At 35.1% G+C, this 26,358-nt stretch overlaps 2 protein-coding genes across 22 annotated transcripts in view; one reads left to right on the top strand and one right to left on the bottom strand.

The window, feature by feature from the left end:
• LNX1 (ligand of numb-protein X 1) overlaps positions 1–13,086 on the top strand; it is a 223,285-nt gene extending 210,199 nt beyond the window's left edge. For all 6 annotated transcript variants that reach the window (XM_004460613.5, XM_004460616.5, XM_004460618.5 and 3 more), the window contains 2 exons: positions 11,198–11,356; positions 11,749–13,086. In XM_004460613.5, the coding sequence (XP_004460670.1) occupies positions 11,198–11,356; positions 11,749–11,884 (295 nt within the window). In that variant the 3' untranslated portion in view covers positions 11,885–13,086. The remainder of the gene's footprint in view (positions 1–11,197; positions 11,357–11,748) is intronic.
• FIP1L1 (factor interacting with PAPOLA and CPSF1) overlaps positions 10,226–26,358 on the bottom strand; it is an 82,835-nt gene continuing 66,702 nt past the window's right edge. For all 16 annotated transcript variants that reach the window (XM_012526001.4, XM_004460606.4, XM_058298622.2 and 13 more), the window contains 3 exons: positions 21,860–22,073; positions 14,038–14,175; positions 10,226–13,502 (listed from right to left, as the gene is read on the bottom strand). In XM_012526001.4, coding sequence (XP_012381455.1) covers positions 13,355–13,502; positions 14,038–14,175; positions 21,860–22,073 — 500 coding nt within the window. In that variant the 3' untranslated portion in view covers positions 10,226–13,354. The remainder of the gene's footprint in view (positions 13,503–14,037; positions 14,176–21,859; positions 22,074–26,358) is intronic.

Below are 26,358 nucleotides of genomic sequence, written 5' to 3' on the forward strand. Positions count from 1 at the left end.
GGGCTGTTTCCAACTTTTGGCAATAGTGAATAATGCTGCTATGAACATTAGTGTACATATATCTGTATGTGTCCTTGCTTTCAATTCTTCTGAGTATATACCCAGCAGTGGGCTTGCTGGATCATATGATGAAGGGTTATGTATGTTTCTCTACTCCTAGTCCAACTGAAATCAGCCTTGCCAGGCCACTCCTCCACCTTACTTTGCTGACGGGCTTCTTCCTGTACATAAGGATTATCTGTTTGGATTCTCACTCTAGCTAACTCATGTCTTTCTTCTCTGCCCAACAGAAGCTAACAGGTTCCTAACTGCCAGCCCACCTGCTTCTGTTTTTCGTGTGTGGAATGGGTTATTTGCCGTTTAGAGTAGACCACTCACTTTGGACCCTGGGGCTCTAGTGGCTACTCTTCAGCTGTCATTATCTCTAGTACATCTTCCCTCTTACATGTTCACTGCCTTTGGCAGCTTTCCATCAATAGTGTAACTCTTAGTTTTGTTTAAGAAAGAGATTGCATTTCTGTTTCCGAAGGGGAAACATAACCTTCACTCTGCCATTTTGAAAACAGAAGAATGCCCAGCCCAACATTTTTCACATATCCTTAATACTCAGTCATGTTCATGTAATTAGGCTCCCAGATATGCTCATGATGATTGTCCAGGCATAGCACTATTTCAGTTTTCACAGGGAGGGGACACACCCACATATTTAATCTTAACTGCACAAAACCCAGAAGATCCCAGTTTCTCTCTGATAAATGCAATACCATTGGCTTAAATTTCCTAGTCATTCTGTATGAATGGTGTTCTAAGAATTTTAGGTTGTTCATGCCTCAGGAAAAGTCATTTGCCTGAATGCTAGAGTTTTAGGAAGGCTGCTAAGAGAAAAGAAGAGAAGGGAAAAGGAAAAGGAATTCACAAGGAAGAAATTTCCCTTCAAGTTAATGAATCTACTTGGTCAACCATTTTCCTCTTTCGCTTACGAAATGTTGAACAAAAACCATTCCCCTAGAGTATGATCCAGCCAGTTACTTAAGACTGTTGTTGAAGAAAAATGATAACATGTTAGGATTTCTAGAGACAGGAAATTCATTGTAATCATGCCCTCAGCTGCAGGCTAATACACAGAAAAGAATATACTTGAAGAGGGCAGCATTAGTATGCTAAACAAGTGGGTGCCTTTCCTGAACCAGTGGTTGTCAGATACTGGCAGTTAAAGTCAGTAATAAAGAGCAATGCAAATGTGTTTTACCCTTATCAATAGTGCATTGTGTGCCAGGAGTGACACCTGGGCAGCAGCTCCAGACTTTGTCTCTGCGCTATACAAATTATCAGATGCCATTTAATTGGGGGTGATTCAGAAAATACTGAAGAACCTCTCTTGGTGCCTGTATACCACATCTGGAAGTCTTTCAAAACATGCTCTCTTCTGGACAAGTATGTTAGTAATATACATTAACTGTTCTTCCTCCAGCCTAGGAATTTAACCTTTTACTTTCCTGAAAATTTTAAAACATTTTGAAGTAAGTTGTCTATTTTGAATATCAAGGAAGCAGTTATCATGGCTTTTTTTTCTCTTTTTAAGGAAATTGCCCAAGGTTACATGACTAAAAAACAAGGAGAGCTGGGATTTGAACTGGGCTGTCTGGTTCAGGAGTTTATGATCTTAACCATAAGAAATTTGGTGAATTTCTCAAGAGGATACTAAGCCTGTATTTAGTTTTTGTCATTTTGATTTATACCATTTGTTTTCTCTATTCCCTAAAGCAAGTACTGGAGGACTTTGAATAAGACTCAGACTTTGTTCATTTGACGAGTATGTATAGTTTTCTTTACTGCTTTCCTCTTAATTTTCAAATTTCTTGCCATTCCTCTGTATGGTGATTACCGATGAGGCATAGTTAATGTAAAATCAAATGTGTTACTCTTGACCAAGCCATTTCCAAAGCAAATTTATTTTTATAAAATTGTTTCTTTTAACTGACACAAATCTACCTATTTTTAATGTAGGATATGAATGTTTTTTAGTATATTTGCTATAGTAATGGATGGATCCTCCAAGAATAAAGAAAGTCTTCAAATGGACTTACTGGGCAAACATTTGTTGAATGAAATAATGAAGTAATATATAATGTACTGGGGTTAACTCTAATTGACTTCATAATCCAGTGGGCAACAAATATAATAAATTATTGTAAATTGTCAATTATAAAATTTATGATTAAATATTACAAATGCTGTGATAATGCACCCCTATGCATATGAAGCAGACAGTTTGAGAATATAGAAAAGCACTGGAGTGAATGATGGTACCTTTCATCTGGCTGGAGGATACAACCAAATTGGAAGGTGGGAATATCAGTTTTTTATTTTCCAATAGTGCTGCATAGCAAACAACACAAAATCTCAGTAACATGCAACAATAAGAATTTATTTAGCTCACAAATCTATTATGGGGGTCGACTGATCTTAGCTAGGCTGGCTGATCCTGGCTGATTTACTCATGCTTTTGCAGTCCACGGGGGTCATTTGGGTGGCTCTGTGGTCTTGGCTGGACTAGCTCACATATCTAGGGTCTGACTGGCTGTTGCAAACATCTCATTGATGATCCTATGTCTAATTCCAGAATCAGAGTAGGAGGACACTATGAAGTTATGTGACATGGGGCATGGATTCCAGGGAGGGGAGAAGAATTGGGGCCATTAATGCAATTTTTTTTTTGTCACAGAAGGGAAGGCTGAACAGATATGGATGTTTTGGACACACTGAGTTTAAAATATTGGTGGTGAGGAAGCGGATGTGGCTCGAGCGGTTGAGCGCCTGCTTCCCACATGGGAGGTCCCAGGTTCGGTGCCCTGTGCCTCCTAAAAACAAAAAACAAATGAAAAAAAACAACTCAGGGAGCCAATGTTGCTCAGTGGCCAAGCACCAGCTTCCCAAATATAAGGTCCTGGGTTCAATCCCCAGCCCTGGCACCTAAAATAAAAACAAAAAAATTGGTGGTACATCCATGTTTGATAAACATTTCTAGAGCAGCAGTACCCAAAGTTTTGCATCTCAAGACCCCTAGAAGTTTCTTTTTTAACTCTTAAAATTTTTTGATAACCCCCAAAGTTTTTGTTTATGGTTATATCTAAAGATATTTACATTATACATTAATCACAGAAAAATTTAAAAGTTTTTAATGCATTTAAAATAAGCCCATCATATGTCAACATATCTTTTATGGAAAAATATATATTTTCAAAAAGTTAGTGAGTGGAGTGGGTATAGCTCAGTGGCTGGGTGCCTGCTCCCCATGTGTAAGGTCCTGGGTTCAGTCCCCAGGACCAGTACCTCCTAAAAAAGAAAGAAGTATGGCACTAATATTTCTGCTAATCTCTTTATTGTATTGCTAAATGGAAGACAACTGGATTCTCATATATGCTTGTGCATTCAATCTGTTATACCATGGCATCGTGTATCTTCTGGAAGACCCTATTGTGTGCTTATAAGAAAATGAACATGAAAAAGATGTTATACTATTAGTGTGAAAATAATTTTACTTCCAGACCCCCTGAGAGGGCACACCTTTTGAGGATCACACTTTGGAGAAAAATCTAAAATAAAGATAGATTTGGGCAGGATCAACATGCAGGGGTGGTGGCAGAAGACCATGATGCACTAGAGGCTCAGTGGAATAGTGAGGTCCACTGAGAAGAGGGCTGAGGAAAGAGGAGCCTTTGAAGGAGACTAAGCAGGAATGGCTAATGAAAGACCAAAAAATATCCACTGAATTCAGCCTTATAGGGGCCTTAAGAGAAGCTTCAGGCAGATTGTGGGAATGAGGGAATGGATGCAATGAATTTCAGACTAGACTTTTAAGAGGAGAAACGGTAATTAATTACTTAGGAGAGGGTAACACCACACTAAGGGATGGGAAGGGTGCTGTTTTTAAGAGTTGGTATTTCAGTCTCCCTCCTTCATAGCCTCAGCCCAAACTTGTCATTTTCTAGAACTGCTCCCCCTGTGAAATAAGTCAAATGTTCAAAATACAGCCTTCCACCCTTCCAATTTCCTAAATCCTTCTAATCCATAGACCTTCTAAATTTTCTCTCAACCCCCTTTTGTCTACACTTCCATCACAACTCACTTAGACCCAAGGACCATCTCTTCAACCATTTTTTAAAATTACTATCTTCCACTTTCTTACTCCATTGACTTTCTGGCCTAACTAACTACCTGGCAAAACCATAACTCAAGATTTATCTACTAGGTCATTTTCTCTATGCCTACATCTAGACCTCAGGGCACTGCTGGAGAAAATCAAACTACTGACACTCTAAATTCATGGACCTCATTACTCCCCAAGTATTCTTTTCTCTTGTCAGGTCTTGTTACCTATCTCTTACCAGTTCTTCCTCATTCTCCATAGCAGCTGTTTCTTGTGTACTTCATGAAACTTAAACCTCCACTATTTCCTCAGAACATAAATCTTTCTACGTCACAAACTAAAACCCACTGGATTACATCTCCCTTAATGTTCTGCCTTAATACTTCCCAGTTTCCCTGAATCCCTACACAATAGCCTCTCCTCTTTCCCTCCTCTCTAAAAGTGATGCTGATTCCTTCCCTCCTTGCCCTTCTCAGGGATTGTCCCTCTTCTTCCTGTGGTCTTGACCTACTCCCTCTCTGCCAGCTTTATTTTCTCACCAGTTAAGTATGTTCACATTTCTCCTGTTTTAGAAGTCAAAATCTTCTCTCAATCCTCCAGCTTTATCTTTTATCCTCGAACAAGCAAACTTCTTGAAAAATGATCTGTCCTTGCTATATCCAGGGTTTTTGTCATTTATACAACTCACCAGTATAGCCTCTCACTCTTGCCACTAAATTGCTCTCAACAAACTCACCAAAAACTTGCCTATGGATTGATCCAATGGGCATATTTCAGTCTTTCCCTTGCTTTAATTCTTTATACCATTTTCCCATCCTCACGGTCCGTAGCCACATCAATACCAATAATTTCTATCCCCAAATCTCCTTTTCAAGCACTGTACATTGATCCCTACCTCCTATCTTTCCAGATCATTTACTTACTACCCCCATTCCAACATGGTCTTTGGTTCCTTCTGGACCAGATGCCTACTTTTGATGAGGTGGTTAGGAAAGGCTGTGAAGAGATGACATTTAACCTATGACCTGAATAATAAGAAGCAGCCAGCTATCTGAAGCACAACAGATCATTCCAGGGACAGTAGTTAAAACAAAAGTCCCAAAGCGGGAACTAGGTATAAAAGGCAGACGTTCCTGGAAGATGGCTTTTCTTAAGGAGAAAAAAATTTAAAAGTTTTAATATAAAGTTTTATTATAAAGATTAGCATGTAAAACTTGAATACAATTTTAAAAACTAGAATGTATGTCAAATAATGGAAAAACCACTAAATGAAAAACATAAGATAAATTTCTAGTTCTGGTCCTGTCACTGAATGGCTAGAACATGTTACTTCACCATGTTGGTCTGTTACCTGGTGTGATTAAGCCCCTTTCTGTTAACATTATATTTTCTATTAAATTTCAAAATTTACCTAAAAAATAATTTTTACTTTAATCCTCCTTTTAAAGGAAGGACCTTAGTCCAAAACTCTTAAATAATTTTTTTGAAATGTATAATATTCCTTTTGCATGTAACATCTTCAAAAATCAGAGCTATGCTAAGTGCAGCCACCAGACAGATGCTAATCCACAAACTGTGTATTAGTGGTCCACAGTAAGTACAGAAATCGAGATTGTTTATTAACTTTTATAGAATTTAAAATTGGATTTTTATCAAGCCCACCCCTTTTTGTAAACAAATGACAGTAGAAATGACTTCAAATGATAATGATGTCAAAGAAAGAAGATGAAAATAATTCATACTGCTTTTATTCATCTAGTGAATTCAGTTTATAGCCACAATTGTTGGTGACATGGTAAGACCACTTTATTTTTGGAGAGGTGTTGGCTAATGAAACAGTAAAATAAGTACCACTTACACACCAAAGTTCAAAACCAAAATAATTTTTTGAAAGAAAGAGTATTGAATTAAAAAGCCACTAGAAGCAAATGTCCAATATGTCACATGCAAACAATACTTTGTGTGCTACTTAAAATAGAGTAGCAATTCTACTCCTGATACATGTTACAAGATGGACGAAATATGAAAACATGCTAAGTGAAGACTAAATTCTGAACTGTACAAAATTATGAAAGTTTAGATTGTCAGAAAACTTGAAGTTTAGGTTTTATGAAGGAGTATGTTTTGCTGGCACAACTGCACTTACTTGAAAACCTTCTGGAATAGTTACTCAGATTAATATAACCCAATACAGCTCTTCCTTTGAGGAAATTTGGTATGGAAAAAAAAAGGTATTATTGAAACATGTGAACTAAACAGTGGGCTTGGTGACAGAGGAAAAATGATTTTATGTAAGGGCTAGTGTATTAAATTCTATTATTCTCTTTAATATGGGAGAAAAAGGAAGTTAATCATAAAGAATGGCTATTGCTAGAGCTAATAAAATAATTCAGAAAATTTATGAGGTGCAATATCAACACATAAAACAATTGTTTCTATATACCAGCCATGGAGAATCCAAAAAGGCAATCAAGAAATGCTACAATTCCATTTACAGCAGCAACTAATATTTAGAAATTAGTTTAACCAAGGATGTGTAAGACTTGTATGCTGAAAACTAGAAAACGTTGCTGAAATAAAGTAAAAAGACTTAAATAAGTGAAAGACATTCCATGTTCATGTATTGGAAAACTTAATATTATGAAGTCCATACTACCCAAATATACAGATTCAACACAATTCCTATAAAAATTCCAGTAACCTTTTTTTTTCATAAATAAAAAAGCCAATCCTTAAATTAAGAGTTGCATGGGACCCTGAATAGTCAAAACAAGTCTTGAAAAAGAACAAAATGTAGGACTCACACTCCCAATTTCAAAATGTCCTACAAAGCTATATTGATCAAAACAGTATGGTATTGGCATATGATATAGACATATAGACCAATGGAATAGAATTCGGAGTGCAGAAGTAAATCCACGTATCTATGGTCAATTAATATTTTTCAAGGGTGTAAAGTCCATTCAATAGGAAAAGAAGTCACTACAACGAATGGTGCCTGGAAAAACTGGATTTCCTTACATAAAAGAATAATGTTTGACCCGTATCTTACACCATATACAAAAATGGATCATTAACTCAAAATGGATCATTTAAAATCACAAAACTCTTAGAAAATAACATAGGAGAAAGTCATCATGACCTTGCATTTGGCAACGGATTCTTAGCCTTTACACCAAAAGCAGAAACATAAAAGAAAAAATAAACTGGACTTTATGAAAATTTAAAAACTTTTGTACAAAGGACATTATCAAGAAAGTGAAAAGATGGAAAAAACATTGGAAAGTCTTACCTGATAAGGTTTAGTATCCAGAATATATAAAGAATTGCTACAACTCAACAATCCAATTTTAAAATGGGCAAAGTATTTGAATAGACATGTGTCCAAAGATATACAAATGGCCAATAAGCACATGGAAATATGCTCAATCACCATCATAGAATCCTCAGGATTGGGGAATGGATGATGGACTAGAATAGACTTACAGTTGTTCTCCTACAGACTTGTGATCCTAGCAATGGAGTATTTTTATCATAGATGCGGAGGCAGTGGTCACTGGGGGTTCTGAGGAGAAGGAAAATAGTTGTAATTTGCGGGCATTTTCAGGACTTGGTAATTATCCTGAATGACATTTCAATGACAGATACAGGCCATTGTATATCAGTAATAACTTGCAAAAATGTGCAGGAGAGTGTAAACTACAATGTAAACTATAATCATCATTTAGAGGCAATGCTCCAAGTCCTGTTTCATCAGTTGTGGCAAATGAACCATACTAATAAAGGATGTTGCAGTGAGAAAATGTGGGAGGGCTAGGGAATGGGGCATATGGGAATCCCCTATACTTTTTGTGTAACATTTATGTAATGTTTCTTTTAAAAATAAATTTTTAAAAAAGTAAAAAAGAAAATATGCCCAATATGTCATTAGAGAAATACAAATCAAAACCTTGAGATACCACTTCACACCAACAAGGATGGTTATTTTTATATTTTTCTTAAGGAAAATAAATGTTTTCTAGTATGTGGAGTAACTGAAATCTTTGCGGTTTTGAGAATGTAAAATGAAGCTATGGGAAAGTTTGGCAGTTTCTCATAAAGTTAATCACAGAATTACCATGACCCAGTATTTCCACTCCTGATCACTCGACAACACGGATGATATTGGAAACCATGAAAGTGAAACAAAAGGACAAATATTGATGGTTCCACTTATCTGAAATATTGAAAATAAGCAAATTCAGAGACAGAAAATAGATTAGCAGTTAACTAGGGTCAGGGGTAAGGAGGAATGGGAAGCTATTGCTTAATGGGTACAGAGTTTTTACTTGGGGTGATGGATGGTGATGGCAAATTTTGTATGTGTTACCAAAATCAAAGTTTTTTTAGAAAAATATTGTTGCATGCTGAATAAGATGATTATCAAGGAGAAAAGTGCTGTCAAAATGTTTGAACCACATATCTAACCCTTATTGTTTCTACAAGGTAATAAGTCAATTTGGTCTCAACTTTTTAAAGATGTAAAAACCTGTTTTTGACTATCTTCAGTAGTTTTACCGATCTTTATACTAATTCCTGCAAGGAAGGAATATGAAATATTTTTCAGTGGCTGATAAGATCAAAGAGCAAAATGAGAGAAGTCTGAAAGGAGTGTCTATAGATTATAATTTAACAATTATCAATGAGGTAAATGATAAATTTAATACATCTTAGATTTGATAGAATGTTTCAATTTTCAGAAAAGATTAAGAACAAGGAAAATCATGAATCCAGAATTCATGTTGTTGACATAAATTCAAATTTGACTATAATAACTTTACAGGATAAATTGGCTGGAATAGGCTACCAATCAAGAATTAAAGATGAATTTTAAAATTACAGCAATACTTGCTTCATTTTAGATAAAAATTTAAAATCCTGAGCTTACTGAAATTACTTTCTCCCGTTCCCATAAACACATCTGAGACTGTTTTTTCTACTCTTTTAGTTTGCTAAATGATGCCAAAGCAATATACCAGAAATGAGTTGGTTTTGATTCATTAGGCTATTAGCTTAACAGTTATGAGGCCATGAAAGTGTCCAAATCAAGGTATCACCTATGGGCAATTAGGAACATGGCTGGTGGTGTCTGTTGGTCTCCTCCTCCAGGCTCACTGCAGGATCCTGCAGCTGTGGCAGCAGTGAGGCATATGGCAGCATCCACTAACCTCTCCCCTCTCCTTCTGACTTCACTTTCAACTTCTGGCTAAAGTGGCTTCCTTAACTCCCTAGAGTTTTTGGCTTCTCAGCTTCTGGGTTCTTGTCTGTCTCTATGGCCTCCTGTGTCTGCAGCTTTTTAGTCCTCCCCTTATAAAGGACTCCGTAAAAGGATTAAGACCAACCCTGGCTCATGCCCTACTGAAGTGATCTAAAGTCAAAAGGAAGGTATCTTAACTGAATCTAATCAACACGTCCCATCTACAATAGGTTTACATGCACAGGAATGGATTAGCTTGTAAGAACAGGATTTTTCTGGGGTCTACCCATGTTCAAACTGTCACAAGCTAGTAGAAAAATAGTTTAGCTATCCATTATCCATTATCCATTGAAAGTAGCAATGTTGAAAAGCCAACCTAGGTAAGTTAACTAGTAAACAACCTCATTTGTCACATTAAAAGCGTTAAACATTGCTCTTTGTGGTATATGTTCAAAGTGTGCAGAGGCATTTAATCTGAGGACTGTTTTTCAGAACTTCAAGGTTATAATTGAACAAAAAAATACCAATGTAACAGTGATTGTCTACATATCCAAAAACATTTTAAATGAATAGTTCTCATTCTTTTTCGTTTATATTTATTAAAATGTAGTTTTATATTTTAGTGACAGAAATTGAGTGTACTGTGAATGAATTATATGTATGGCAAGAGGTACAAAACAAACTTGGGTATAGAGTTTATAACTACATTTTAAAGGTATTCACCAAAGCTTGTTTTATTTCAAGTGGGAGTCAGCAACATCATGTAACATGAAAAATGTCACGTTACACTGATTATCAAGGTCAGTAACAAATGTAATGACCAACTTCAGCACTTGAAAAACATTTCACAAGATACTTTTTATTTTTTTTTAAAGCAGTAAATGAATATTTAAGGTACAGTTTATAAACTAAACAGCCATAACCAACATGAAGATGCTCAGTTTCTTTCAAACAAGTTCCTCCACTACAGCTTCATGTAGGGTGGACAAGCAAATCTTAGTCAAATCTAGCTCATCAGTCACATACTTCTATCATAACTCTAACAGGGTTTGCACTTAGCCTGTACCTATGTTAACACTGACCCATATGTCGTTAAAAAAATTGAAATCTTTTCTATTTCAGCTGAGAATTCCACTCATTTACAGAAGACCTGTTGTCTTTCCTTCTCCCATTCCTTTTATAATTTACTGTTTACTGACAGTATTTTTCTCCCAATATGGATTGTTCTCATAATCTTTAAATGTACCTAAATTTCCACTCACTTTATGTTGGCTTTTCCATAACCTAGTAAACAATGATAAACTGATATTTTCAAAGGTCAAGGAAACCTTTGCAAATTCATTAATTAGGGTTAGGTTTAAATTTTTTCACTGAAGCTGATCATTTATTCAAAAGATTTTTGCCTTTATTAAAAACTACTGATATCCACAATAAAAATATGATATCCTTGAATATGTTTGAATTTGTTTTATCAAGAAGGATTTAGGCATATCCAACTTTTTGCTAATACAAGTTGAAGCATTAAGTCTTTCTTATGCCCAGTATATGATTATCTTTCCCAGCAGCAATATGTACAGAACATAGTATAATGGTGTTTTTAAAAAGTGTGTTCCTATGAAAAACAGGTTCAATTAGAAAAAGCCAGATAACATTACAAAGGTCACTGAACTATGACACAATTTTGAGTGTGACCCTAATGCCATTTAGTCTAAAAAATACCAATAAAGGGAATGGGAGACGAATCACAATAATTATTCATGGATGATTAAACTTACACATTAAACTTACACATTGATTACATTCTATTTCAGGTACTTATATAACTGTAAAGATGTTATATTAAGAAGAAACACAGCTGGAAGTCTGGGCTTCTGCATTGTTGGAGGTTATGAAGAATACAATGGGAACAAACCTTTTTTTATCAAATCTATTGTTGAAGGAACACCAGCATACAATGATGGAAGAATAAGGTAATAATGACTATTTTACAAAAAAAATAATATCCAAATATTTTGTTTTATACATGTAAAAGCTTGGCCCCATCTGAAATAAGGCATGTTTTTGTTTTTTTTCTTTCCTGAAAAGAGATTCAAAACATTTGTGTGCATTCAACTTCCAAGAAATCCAAAATGATTATACTTACTTTTGGTCCCATACTGTGACTTCCTCTGCTTTTAACATCCCTCCTAACAAAAGCTGAATGGGTAGGGGGTTTGGAGAATTTAAGTGAGGAGAGGGGAAAAACTAGATGTAATTAAAATTGACAGATGTAGCAAAAACGTGGACCACCAAAGTAAACTTTCAATAACTTCAACTATGGATTAAAATACAAATCTTTTATCTTATTTTTTGTTTCTTTTAGATGTGGCGATATTCTTCTTGCTGTCAATGGTAGAAGTACTTCAGGAATGATACATGCTTGCTTGGCAAAGATGCTGAAAGAACTTAGAGGAAGAATTACTCTCACCATTGCTTCTTGGCCTGGCACATTTTTATAGAATCAGTGATAGGGTCATAGAAAAACAGAAAATCACAAATAACCTAATTAAGTTGACACAATATTTATCTTACGAATTTTTATATTTGAAGGTTACACTAAAAATGTAAACTTCAATGTCAGGAAAAGTATGATTTTGTGAAAGCCAATTAAAACTCAGAAAAAATAAAAAAATGAAAACTACTTATAGTTTTTATTCAGTATGGAAGATTTCTCATTACTCAATAGCTTTCAGTGTATATTTTTTTATTCAATAAAAAGCCCTTGAACAGCTGAAATGGCTTGTATGCCCCATTGGATCAAACCATACAATTAGGAAATCTGGTATATGTAGATCTGCAAAGAGCATATTATGGGCATTTAAAAAATACTTCAAAGCCAGAGGATTTTAAAAGTACATTACTGAAAAATGTTTCTTTCATCAAATGAGAAATATTTTTCAAAAATTATAGTTGTCTTTTAATATGTGATACTAAAGTTCATTTCTATTGTCACTATTTAAAAGATCTTAGTAATTCATTCTTTCAGATACCAAGTTATTTATTACAATCGCTGATAAAACATCTCCTAGAATTTTCTCTAAAAATGCTCTCAGAATTATAAATTTTTATTTTCTTAGTTACAAGAAATAACTAATCCAATGCTCTTGTCATTAAGTTTACTTTATTCACAATACAACTAGTAACTGTATAAAAACTCGACATCCTGCTCAACTAACAAGCCTTGGATAAAGCATCCAGGAAGGTCATACCAACTTGACCCTGGCTCACATAGATGGCCATGGGACAATTCAAATTTGCCTCACAATGACGAATGTTTGTACATGTGCCTACAAGAAATTAAACTATGGACATGTTATTTCACACAGGCCACCCAACACTTGTAGAGTTTATTTTTGATAGAAAAGTGCCCCATCTAGTTTCACCATGAACCCAAAATTTAAAAACTGAAAACCTATCAAAAAGTTGTGATACTAAAAAGATATACAAGTCCTTTAATATGCTAAGCAAGAGTGCCACAGCAGTAATGATAAAGACTAGTTTTAATCTCAATATTCAGAGGTACCTTTTGATAACTTTTGTTCTGCAACCTCCTAAGAGACTGGTATTTCATCAACTTACGAAAACTATGGCCAAGGTAGAGCCTCGATCTTTATCAGATAAGGTGTATGTACATAGGTAATAAACCATTTGTTTTTAAAGAGCTCTTTGCACTCTTTAAAATCCCTGCTGAGTGACTCATTCACATTATTTTCTTGGATATAAAGTCATTGTTGTCTCTTTATTTTTTAAATATTACAAGACAAAAGATTTTTAACTTAACATGAAAAATTCACTATTTTATTTTGGGAAAAAAATTAACTTTTTATACTAACAGAACAAAGGTAAATTTCTTAAACATTATCCAGAAAAATAACAAGATTTATAGATCTATTTCTGGCACTAATTAACACAAAAGGCCAAAATCATGCCTATTCTGCAGGTGTAGCTTCGGTGTTCTCTTGTTCAGGAGCAGGCTCACTACCAGCTTCTTTTCCTTCTTTGCTTCTTTTAGATTTTTTGTGCTTGTGTCTTCTGTGACTGTCTCCTTCTTCACTTTCATGGCGACGTCTACTATTACTGAAGAAAAAAGCAAGGGAGACAAAATTAACCCACTCTGTCTAGGTAATTCTCAATGTAACACTGGGTTTTAAATAATGTAAATCATTCTGTTTCTCACAAATACATTTTGGGAAGTAATCAGCTTTTTATGGACTTTTATGCAGAGATTATATTTACATGAATTATAGGCCGAATTTTCTTTGATTAAACTGAACACTGACTTCTTTAATATTTACTATTAAAGATTGGTTCATATGCCAAAATTCCTTCTCTACCAATGAGATAAAGTAATGTCATTTCATCATATATTATTTTTTATTACATAGTAATTTTGGCTTATGGGTGCTAAATATATTTCTGTTACTTAGATTTAAGAATTTCTGTTGAAGCCTCATAGGAACCAATCATTTCAACAGATTATTCTGAATCTTCCAAGTAGGAACACATATTATTCAATTGGTTATCTAGAAGTGTTTGGTTGTTATTACCTCATCAAGTCAAATCAATTTCTTTCTCAATTTCAAATGATTCACTATTTTAATAAGGAGCAAACCTTCGAGATGACTTGTGCCTGGTCTCTTCTTTTTCTCTGTGTCGTCTTTCTCGATGCCGCTCTTCTTTCTCTCGACTTGCTCTATGCCGCTCATAGCCTCTTTCTGTGTATTCCCTGTATCTGTATCTCTCTTCATCACTGAAAGTGGAACAGATATGACTTTTCTTGACAACTGGACTATTAGAAGTAGATTAAAATTGGCAAAACAAAGAACATGAAATATAAACTTAATATAGCAGCCTACTTTCAGTACAGTTTAGCAAGCATTTCAGTGTAATACAGACTGAATACAGTATGACTATTGCCAAGTCATACAGACCCAGGTTTTAATCATGACTCTGATGACTGCCTTAGCTATGTGACCACAGCCAAGTTAATTAACTTCTCAACCAAAAGGTGAGGATAATAGGTCCTACCTATTATCTAAAGGTGCTATTTGAGAATTATAATTTTTTAGCAGAGTGTCTAGTGAACAGTAACACAAACTGTTCTTTTTTACTACTGACTTGTGCCAACAATGTGCCAATACCAAACTAAGTTCTGGGAATAGGACAAACATATGACAGCACTTGTCATAAGTATCTAATGGGAAAGAAAGACACACAAACAATTAAGTCCATGTGAAGTGCACAATCTAAATAAGTACAAAGGATAGAAAACAGAGAGAAGTCACATTAAACTTTTAAACAGACTTCCTGATTTGAAGATGAAAGAAAAATGAAGGTATACTATGAACAAGGCATGAAACTGTTAAGGGGAGGATTTCTGTTTGATAAAGAATCAAAAAAAAAGTTCCTTAAGAGATGGTTTAGGGGAGTAGATGTGGCTCAAGTAAATAGGTGCCTCCCTCCCACATGGGAGGTCCAAGGTTTGGTTCCCAGTGCCTCTAAAAAGAAGACGAGCAGACACAGAGAGCAGCCAGCCAGCATAAACATTGTGAGGGTGGAGGGTAGGGAGAAATAATAAAATAAATCTTTAAAAAAAAAAAAAGATGGTTTAGGATTTTATACTTTTGTTGTTTTTTTTTGGAACCTTGACATGATTCAATGCATTCAGTAATAACATACTTGTTTCTGAAATGAATAATCACAAAACTAACCTTCACTCAACACTTATGTACTAGACACTGTTCTAAGTACACATATGTAGTAAGCCATAGTGTATACTATTTTAAAGAGGCTGATATATTTCTTGCCTTATTATAAAAATCTAAGTGACTTTTTATATATTCAGATGGTAGATTTTTTTTCATTTAAGAAACAAAGAATCACAGCACTTGAACAGAACTATTTTAACAAACCTTTCTTTATCTTAGACCATCTCAATAAAACGGAGATAGGGAAAAAAATCTGTCTTTTTGGCAGAAGTACAGAAGCAATTAGTGCTCATATTAAGGGCTTCAGCTATATCAAGAAATAAATGACAGATAACATACACTCCATATAGCTTTGCAGAAAAGTACTTGCTAAATTACCTAACCTTAGTGATAAACCAGTTAAACCAGTCATAAACAGTTATAAACATAACTCTGCCTACCTTAATTAGACTTTGAATGGAATGCCTCATTCTTTGTATCCTTGTATTCCTTGCACTTTGTATTCTAAAATGTCTTGAACAAAAAGTTTCCGATAAATTGCAAAAGGCTACTACTGTATTTTTGGGATGTAAGCAATGAAATTCAATGCTGTTTAATAGCATCAAAAGATTGATAGCATGATAAGTTACAAAGATCAATACATATTAAGAATAGATATGGGAAGCAGATTTGGCTCAACTGATGGAACATCTGCCTACCACATGGGAGGTCCAGGGTTCAAGCCCAGGACCTTTTGGCCCATGTGGTAAGCTGGCCCACAAGCAGTGCTGATGTACACAAGGAGTGCCATGTCACGCAGGAGTATCCCCCCACGTGGGGTAGTCCCACGTGCAAGGAGTGTGCCCAATAAGGAGAGCCGCCCCACACAAAAAAAGTGCAGCCTGCCCAGGAGTGGCGCCACACACTCAGAAAGCTGATGCAACAAAAAAGAGACAGATTCCCGGTGCTGCTGACCAGAATCCAGGTGGACACAGAGGAGTGGAGAGTAGATGGATGCAGAGAGCACACAAAAGGGGGGGAGGGGTGGGGAGAAAAAAAAAAGAATACATAACTCTCATTGAAACTTCTGTGGGAACACAAGGATCTCTGGGATCTGATTATAACTTCCTATTTTTCTGTTAATAAACATACCCTAAATTTGGCTAAATAAAAATAATCAGTTACCTGCGGACTAAAGGCAGGCCAAAAAGAAAGAATAGAAAAATCAACAAACAAAGAAAGGAAAAAAGGTAACTTCATGTTGTTCAAAGCACTTTTTGGTACAGTGATACAAGTAAGACCTTCCATGTACAAGTCTTTTATATCCAGATCTAACCTAAGAACACAAAATATAAAAAGACATATTAAATGATCAATTTTGTGCTGTGTTTTCAGTTGTTATGGGATAACTAGAGATTCATGAACAACAATGATTTCTTATTTCTTAAAAGAAAGCTGGATCTATAACTAAGATGACTCATTTATTATCAGCAGCTCCATTTTCTTTTACTTGATTTAGAATTGAAAGCAGGTTTGTATACCTAGCTCATATTTCCAACCTAATTTCTTATATTATTTTTAAAGTCTTGGGGACACAGTTAAGATTCTAAAAATAAATTAGTATTATTTGGCCCACAATGGCTAGGTACATGGTAGAAAGTAGATGAAGGCTCTTAAACCTGCTTTGTCAATTAAAGAAAGGGCACATTCATCTAGTAGAGGGGTAGAAACATGAACAAAGGAACATCAAAGCAATTCCTTCAAATCCATACAAAATACAGACATAAATTTGTCTTTATACATGCATATATTCTGAGTGGATGGGGGTAAGGACAGATGGCTAATAACCTCAAATGCATAAATTTAAGTAGTACCTCCATCTTCTGATTCTGGAACTAGAACTGATGGGTAGAAATAGAGAGTGATCTTTCCTTACCTCCCTAGACCTTTATTTTTTTTTTAATGTCCCTTAACTGACATTCCTCTTCACCTTTCCCTCAATCCTGCAAGTCTGTTTTTCTTCTTTAAGCATAAATGTTACTCTTTTCTATGACTGAACATCAGTAAACTATCTCATTTAGAATGAATAAAAATATCTTTTAGAACATTGTATAACTGAAGAGCTTTAGTTCTAGAAATATTAATAAAAAATAATTTAGTAACTACATGTAACATCAAGTTGTTAAGTAACATCAAGTTGTTAAGGAATGTGAGTTGAAGAAATAGGAGACAGAATCAGGTGAAAGTTTCCCCCACAAATAAGAACAAGTCAGCCTAATTGTAGTTGCTTAGCAAAAGTAATGACTCAGTCATGCTATACTTACCAAACCATCTTTGCTGACCAAGCAGTTATTGCCTGTGATACTTTAAAAGTTTTCAAACTTTTTATTCAGAAACATAAAATGGGTATATGCTTATATGAAAAATACATACATAATACGTGTACACATACACAGGTACACTTTTTTTCCTAACCACAAATTTGTACTCTCTTTCAAGGGTGGAAAGTAGGTTATTTGAAAGGTAACGCACCATGACAGGCAGTGTAGAGCACTGCAAAGAATTCAGGCAGAGTAGGCCCAGAATCACTTACTTCCTGGTTTTGTCACTTTTAGTATGTGTGAAGGGTAAGTTACTTAACCTCTCTAAATCTTAGTTTTCTCATCTATAATATATGCAACAATCTTTTTGGGGCCATTGTTAAGAACTGGTGATAATATTTATAAATACCTTGGTACAACTGCAGGCACTCAATGAATGGCAGCTATTACGTGGGCCCACCATCTTAAGTGAATTTAACGCTTAATTTTACAGAAGCTGAACTTTTTTGTGCAAAGGTAAATGAACCGTATTCCAAACATCTGAAGCAGAATAAACTACCACTATGGTAAATGAACATTAGAGTTAAATGAGGTTCTTTTTATAATGACAAACTAAATTTACACCAATATATCTTGTAATTATCTTGTAAATTGTCATTTGTAACCTTCTCTATTCTTCTCACCCTAAAACCAAATCATTAGCTTTGTGGGCCTTCAGATTCTGAGGGCAGGCATATGGTGAGAACCTTACAACAGATGGTGGAAGATTTAGTCCCACACACAAAATATAAAGACCCCTTTTCTGATAAGCATCAGCAACACACAAGTTTCTCTGGGCCTGGAAATCATTAGAGCATATTTCAAGCACCCTAGAATGACCAGCCTTCCTTCTGGTACACAATTAAGCTACCTAAAAAACAGATGCTGAAACTGGTCTGCGATTTTCAAAATAATACCCTGTAATTTGGTAACACAACACACAACATGCCATATTGCTAAAACAGTCTTCAGAAAAAAATTGCTATTTCTTATGCTTCATTTGGATTCTATAGAGTATGCTCTATTCCTGGGATAATTCAGAATACCCCAAAATTCCTCCACCTTTCTGCCTCCATACTTAAACTTTTAGGCAGATTTTGGTAAACACTGATTCCTGCTGCTCTACATCTCAGCAATCTGAAAATCAATCTTAGTGTAATCATTAACACTTTTAGTTTAAGTAACAATTAAGTAGCATGTTGTAAACATATTATTCATGCAAAGAAAATTTATGATTTCTAGCAAAGTAGTTCATTCTTGTCTTCTTTCCTATCAGTTTTGCACTAAACTCCTTACTTGTGAATGTGTACATTCTAGAAATAGCAGTGCTATTTCAAATATATTCATTCTGAATCTATTAGAAACAAATCAGGGAGCAGATGTGGCTCAAGCGGTTGGGCACCTGCCTCCTACACGGGAGGTCCTAGGTTTGGTTCCTGGTGCCCCCTAAAGAAGAGCAGACAATGAGCAGACTCAGTGAGCAGATAGATGAAAGAGCCATCGTGGGGTTGGGAGTGGGTAGGGGGGATTCTAAAAATAAACGACTCATCCTTCTGGAAAGAAATACCCTTGGAAAAAAATGTGCATTTAAAGCATTGAAGTTAACAACACATGTCCCACCACACACACACACACACACACACACACACACACACACACACACACAGACACCATACCTTTGTTTACCTATTTGGTCAATAAAATTTTATTAAGTGACTATTGTAGAGAAGTGATATTATTGGGAGCTACAGAAACAAAACCAGATTAAATCCTACAAACTTTCTTCTTACCCACGTTTTTGGGTAATTTTAAGCTACTAACCAGCATAAGCTAGCTTTATAATTTTAGGAGGTTAAATCTAAGGATTGTGTATGAAAAGCTTTGTATTTTCAAAATCTAGCATAGTGCCTGTTACATGGCAGGACTCAGAAAATACCCCTTAAATGAATGTAGAGATAAATTGTCTTTTGTTTTTGTTTTTTAAAAAGCTCAAGCTCATAAGGAAGATTAGAGATTTAAAAATAAAAGAATTTTTAAAATACTTTTTGAAACTAAATAGGATTTTATGTAATATCTCAACCACATCACCAGTATATAGTATGGTTCTACTGTTACCTTAACTTATGCTCCAACTCCCCATCTGAATAAGACTTGGACTAGATCAGAGGTTCTCAACCCTTTTTTTTTGTTCCATGGACCCCTGTGCCAGTTAGATGAAAACCACAGACCCCTTACTAAGTCTACTCTATACTGTGTATTATTTAATAAACACATCACATCTGCACTAACATGTTCCCACAAGAATGTTTTTTTGAATTTTAATTCAAGCTCACAGACTCCTTAAGAACCCCCGGATTAGATGATCTCTATGGACCTTTTTAAAGATATTCCATGACCACATCTAACAAGAAAAAATGCTGCCTGAATCAGGGATATCTTACATCCCGAAATGAAACATTGCTTTGTCTCATCAGCAAAATCAGAGAAACCATCTATGTACCATACATTTATAAATTTCACTTATGAAAATAGCTGGTATGAAAAAAAGTTACTTTGGACTTATTTCATTCTATATTGTGATGATATTTATAATGATACATTAATAAGATGCCCAAATGAATATTTTAATAGTAATAATGAATTTTGTTTCAAAATTTGCCTAGGGAACACAGTTTCACCAACAGTTTCCAAAATTGGTTTTTTTTCCCTCTCTCTATTGAATTCTTATGTTCTAGCTGCCCTGAACTAGTACTCTGGCTTGGAGAGAACTGAGGTTAGAATGTAGAAAGGAAAAAAAAAAAAAAAAAACAGAATGTAGAAAGGTGCCATGAGGCCAGACTGTGAACTGACTTACATATAAGAATAATTTTGAAATTGAATCTTCAGGACAGAGTACATATTAGTACTCCAGCAGTATAAGAATTCTTTCCAGTGTCATGGAAAGTTTTAGGAAATCAAGTTCCAGATTTCTAGACACTCAATTTCCACATTTATTCTTTCCTAAAATTGAACTGCCTAGTGATACACCTGCAGGTAAAAAGTCATGCCAGTTCTCCAGCCAACCTCTCTTCTCATAATGATCCTTCACTCCCTTTGAGAAAAAAATGCTACTTATTGTCACCAGTCTCACTATGGTGTGTTGACTCGAGGTATAAAAAACATCAAGGCATCAAAAAGATCTAATTTAAAATATTAGTGCTAGTGAGCCCTATTTTATTCAACATACCATAAAACGTTTATAGTGCTTGCTATATGTCTTCTCTTGTTTTACACATCTAATTTAAAATATTAGTGCTAGTGAGCCCTATTTTATTCAACACACCATAAAACTTCTATAGTGCTTGCTATATGTCTTCTCTTGTTTTACACATCTTTTTGCTAAGGACAAAGTGTGGAATAAGAAAAGGAGTATTTTGGTCTGTGTGCCCTAGAATATTCTAAATTCGTACATATTGCAGATTAGTGTGATGGGAGTTTTAAAGATTATCCATTAATGACCCTGCCTCTTCTTTCTCTGAACTACTGCTGTTGTTGTTTTTTAAAAAGCATCCTTTTGAAGGAAAGTCCCATGAGAGTAAAGCAAAACAAAATTGCTGAGACACAGCACCTTATTTTGGGCTCTGTGACTATTCCGTTTATCTTATAAAATATACTTAGATGGGGAATATGGATTAGCTATTTTTCTGAACAGAAAAATCATGTCAGTGTTTCTCTGATAGATATTGCTGTGATCTGGTTGTTTGGCTTGAAAAGAAGAACAGTCTTTTACCAACTGAGTTGCATGGTAGCTATTTTTTGTAAATGTAATAAGAAAAATCTGCAGCTCCAAAATTTGAATGAAAACAAACATTTAACACACATAAGCAGACTATTATCTGTAGTTTAGATTTTTCCAACTCTTTTAACTGAGCATATAAGAATTCAATCACAAAAAGTGTTGTAAAATTTCCAACTGTTAAAAGAGAACCTTTTTATATGGTTTTTAAAAATGGATGATGATGGATAACAAATCGCTATTCTGTTCTTAAGCCACTGAGTACATTTAAAAGAGCAATCATTTCATTTTAAAATATTAATGTATATAACATACTGGAAGTTACATATATTTTTGTGGACATTTAAACTTAAGATGTAAAATGTTAGTTGGTAAAGAAAAATATGTAAGGGGATACAAAGGGATAAGTGAACAAAGTCTGAAGACTGTTACTTAAGGTTATGGGAAACCTCTTAAGAATTAAATGGCCTTGATAATTTTAAAGTGACTTTCCCAGGTGTTCTTCAAGCAATCCTTTACCAAATGAATTGGATTTTCCATCCTAAATTTGCCATATAAATTCTAAAGTGTATATGAAATACATGTATACATATTCCTGCACACTTAACACACCTGTTAAAAACACTTGGTGTAGGACTGTGATCACGTTCCCTTTCTCTTTCTCTGGTGCGTTCTCTTTCTCTGTCACGATCACGATCTCGCTCTCTATCTCTGTCTCTTTCTCTGTCCCGGTCTTTCTCTCTTCTTGCATAGTAGTCCCACTGCTTGCTGGTGTCCACAAGACTCTGCCATGAAGGAGCAGAACCAGGAAGGTGGGGAAAGGCAACTAAAGAAAAAAAAACAGAATAATTAAAAAACAAAGGTTAGGAATTTACAAAAGAAGTAAAAAAAAAAAAAAGCACAAAAAACTCTCACCATAAAGGTTCACAGATTGCAATTTAAAAACAGGAGAGAAAAATAACATGCTAAATATCCATTGCTTGAGGGAAGATTCAGCAAAAAATTTTAAAAACTAAACATAAAAATCCTTCTTTTTGCAAGGAAAACAGGAACCAGAATTACATTAAATATAATACCCCAGTATCAAAAATGGAAACCAGTATACAGTGGAACATCTTCAAAGTATTTAAAGAAAGTATCTGCCGAACTATAAATGTGTAACCAACAAATCATATTTTGAGAACAGAGGCATTCATAGATAAAATAAATAAGGAAAATTTATAACCAATACGTTTTTACCAAAAAAACTTCTTTCAAATATACTTAAGGGAAAAGAAGACTAATCTGAGAGAGTTCTAAGATGTAAGGAAGGAATGACTAAGTAAATAAAAGGTAATCATATATGTAAGTTCAAACAACCATAATATCCAATAATAGTTTTTCTTTTATAAAGGGTAAAATTAAAATAATGGCCCACAACAGAATGTAAATTAGGAGAGAATAAATAAAATGTTTCAAGGCCCCAGTATTGATGGGAAAGGCAGTCCGGTAACTGCTTAACCAAACACTGTTAAGTAGGAGTAATATATTTAAAGAGCAAGCCCTAAAAAAAAAACAAATACTGCATAACCTCAAATATGTAGAAAAATAGAAATAATGAATCAACCAAAAAATTAAAATAAAAAATGACTTGGAAAGGATGGTGGGGGCAGAGAAAAGACAAGTACAAATAGCTCAATAATCAGAACAATGAAAGGGAGGCTGAATTAATTGGTTAAAAGACAAAACAGTTGGCCTGCACTTTTTAAAAATCTAATTATATTCTGAAGATAAAATCCATAAAAAACATTTATTAAAAAGATGTTGGTGACTTTAAAATGCTGTTTGACCTAAAGTAAGGGGGAAATGGAAAGGAGAAATGAGTTTATATGGCTACGAGTTTCTAAAAAAGAGTCTGGAGGCTGGCAGAAGGTTTGCCCTCATGCACAACTGAGCAGAGTCAGAGATACAGATAAAGCAGATACAACCCCCAGATATTGGTTCCTTTGAGGGCTAAAGAGACCCATGGGAGTTATGGTCATGGCCGATGGGGTTAACTACCAGGGCAGATGGCCCCTCTTTGGAAATGGTGTTTATGTGTGATGAATCTGGACTCAGATGGGATCTCCCTTCATAAGACTTTCATGCTAATGTGCTGGAGGTGCAGTTAATGTTGGGGTTTAAGATATATTTAGGGGATTTGAATCTCTGGACTGACAATGTGATAGCCAGATCCTGAGCCTCAACAGACTCCAGCACCTACAATCTGATTTATTGGACTTACCACACTCAGCTAAGATGGAGGTGAAGAAGGACAACCACCACACCATGGAGCCTAGAGTGATTACAACTGAAAATGGGAGGATTGCATCCAGCATCCAGGTGGAATCTGAGCCTCCTCTTGACATAAAGGTGCAATGGACACAACCAATCCAGGGTCCACATAGAAGAGGTGGCATTGGTTTGGGAAAAGTGGACATAATGGACAAAGGGTATGGGGAAAGGCAGGAAGAGATGAGAGGTGGAGGCGTCTTCGGGACATGGAGCTGCCCTGGATGGTGCTTCAGAGGTAATCACCGGACATTGTAAATCCTCACAGGGCCTACATGATGGAATAGAGGAGAGTATGGGCCATGATGTGAACCAATGTATATGAGGTGCAGAGGTGCCCAAAGATGTACTTACCAAATCCAATGGATGTGTCATGATGATGGGAACGAGTGTTGTTGGGGGTGGGGGGAGAGGGGGGGTGGGGGGGGGGTTGAATGGGACCTCACATATATATTTTTAATGTAATATTATTACAAAGTCAATAAAAAATAAAAAAATTAAAAAAAAAAAATCAAAAGTAAAAAAAAAAAAAAAATAAAGTTTTATCAGAACAAAAAAAAAAAAAAAAAAAAAAAGATGTTGGAAAATAAAACGATGGGAGGAACAAAACACAAGAAAAATACTAATAATACCCACCCCCCAAAATAAGGTCACTACATGAATGACAAAGCAGAGAAAAAGAGGATGACTACAAGAAGATGGAAGATGCAATTCACCAAGAAGACAGAACAAGTTTAAACTATCAGTTATCTAACAACACAGCCTTAATTTGTAGAGTATTTAAAATTTATAAAAATACAGATACGGAAAAATCTACCATGATCCTGGCAGATGAACATCTCTATTATTGATAGATTAAGCAGAAAAAGAAAATCACATATTTGAGCAACACATTTAACAAGCTTGATTTAATGGACAAACATAGAGCACTGGCCATAATAATTAAAGAATATTTGCTCTTCTCAAGCGCTTATGAAATATTTAATTAAAAATAGCTCTCTGATAACTCATGAGGCAAAAAAAATCATAAATTTAAAATCATTAGGAAGTGAACATTAACAAAAATATGACATCAAATGTTTTGGAATGCATATAGTTTTGGAAAGAAATTTAATCTTATTTTTTGGAGGGAAATTTAATGTTAAAAATGCATGAAAGAATGAAAACTAATGCACTTATCTTCCAGTATTTAAGAACTTAGTAAAAGAACCAAATAACTGAAAAGAAAGGAGATAAAAGAGTAGAAATCAATTAAATAGAAAACTATCATACAATAGGAAAATGCTGAAATGTGGTTCTTTGAAGCCTAGACAAATAAAACAATCTTCTGACAAGATTAACAAAGAAATATCAGAACCAAAAAGGAACCACAACTACAGATGTTGCAGAGATTAAAATTATCCATCCAGCAATTTCACAACTCAGCGTAAGATTCTGAAATGACTCCCCACAGCACTTAAAATAAGATCTAAATGTCACAGAATGGCTATAATGCCCTGAATAATCACTCATTTCATTTCTATATATTCAGTACACATTCTTTATACTCCAGCCTCACCGCACTTCTTTCAGTTCATAAGGTCTACCACGTTCTTTCTCACCCCCATGTCTTTGCACAGCATAGTACTCAAATCATCACCAGCTGCAGGAGATCCCACCGTTGTGCTGCCACGACACCCTCTTCTCCTATCAGTACATGAAAAATTTGGCTGCCTCCACATTATATTACAAATTCAATGAGGGCAAGCACTACGTCTACTTACTGTATCCCTACAACCTGGTATAATGCAGAGCATTTTAAAAATAAATGAAAGAAGGAATAATTGAATTGTCAAGAGATCTAGGCAGAAAGTGGTATCAGAAGTCCTTGGAATGGATAAACTTATCAGGAGAAAACACAGAAAAAGGGTCCAGACAAATGATCTAGAAGAAAAGATAAACCAGTGAGGGAGAAAAACAAGAACAAGGTTAGCTTGATAACATATGAGCCAAGAAATAGAAAGATTATGATAAATAAACAATTTAGTGACAAAATGGCTTTGGATGTACTACAGATTTTGGAGTGGGAACCTAGTTCTCATTGAGTTAAGATAAAATCTTGAGGGAAGCGGATTTGAATCAACTGACAGAGCACATGGGAGGTCCAGGGTTCAAACCCAGAGCCTCCTGACTCGTGTGGTGAGCTGGTCGACGTGTAGTAGTGAGGCATGCAAGGAGTGTGCCCTGCAAGGAGAGCCGCCCAGTGTCAAAAAAGTGCAGCCTGCCCAGGAGTGGCACCGCACACACGGACAGCTGACACAGCAAGATGATGCAACAAAAAAGGACACAGATTATATACTTCAATAAAATTTTTTTAAAAAGTGGGGAAAAAAAAAGATATGAGAGAAATTGAAAGATGCAGTGAAAAACAGACTATCCAGGTCAATTATTCTCTTCCTCACCCCTCTCTGTGGAAGATACATTTTTACTACTACAATTTTAAATGACTATATAAGTCATTAAATTTCTCTTTAAAGGTCAACTTCTCTAGATCTCAAAACAGTTTTGTTTTCTCAACTTTATATATCTCCTGAACACCCAAGCCTTCAATAATGTTATATTAGAAATTGTACTTTCTTTTTTTTGTATGAAATTCTCAGTATTAAGTCCCATATACAAATGATCTCATTGACAATTATTTACACCACCTACTGTCACATGGCCATTGTTTATGGCTTATTATTTTTTCATTAATGGCTTAAATATCTTTTTAGGAATAAGCAAGGTACAGTTATCCCCATGTGTTACCAATTATTCATTTT

The sequence above is a fragment of the Dasypus novemcinctus genome, chromosome 1, assembly GCF_030445035.2.
Source record: "Dasypus novemcinctus isolate mDasNov1 chromosome 1, mDasNov1.1.hap2, whole genome shotgun sequence".
In the NCBI taxonomy this organism is placed as follows: Eukaryota; Metazoa; Chordata; class Mammalia; order Cingulata; family Dasypodidae; genus Dasypus; species Dasypus novemcinctus.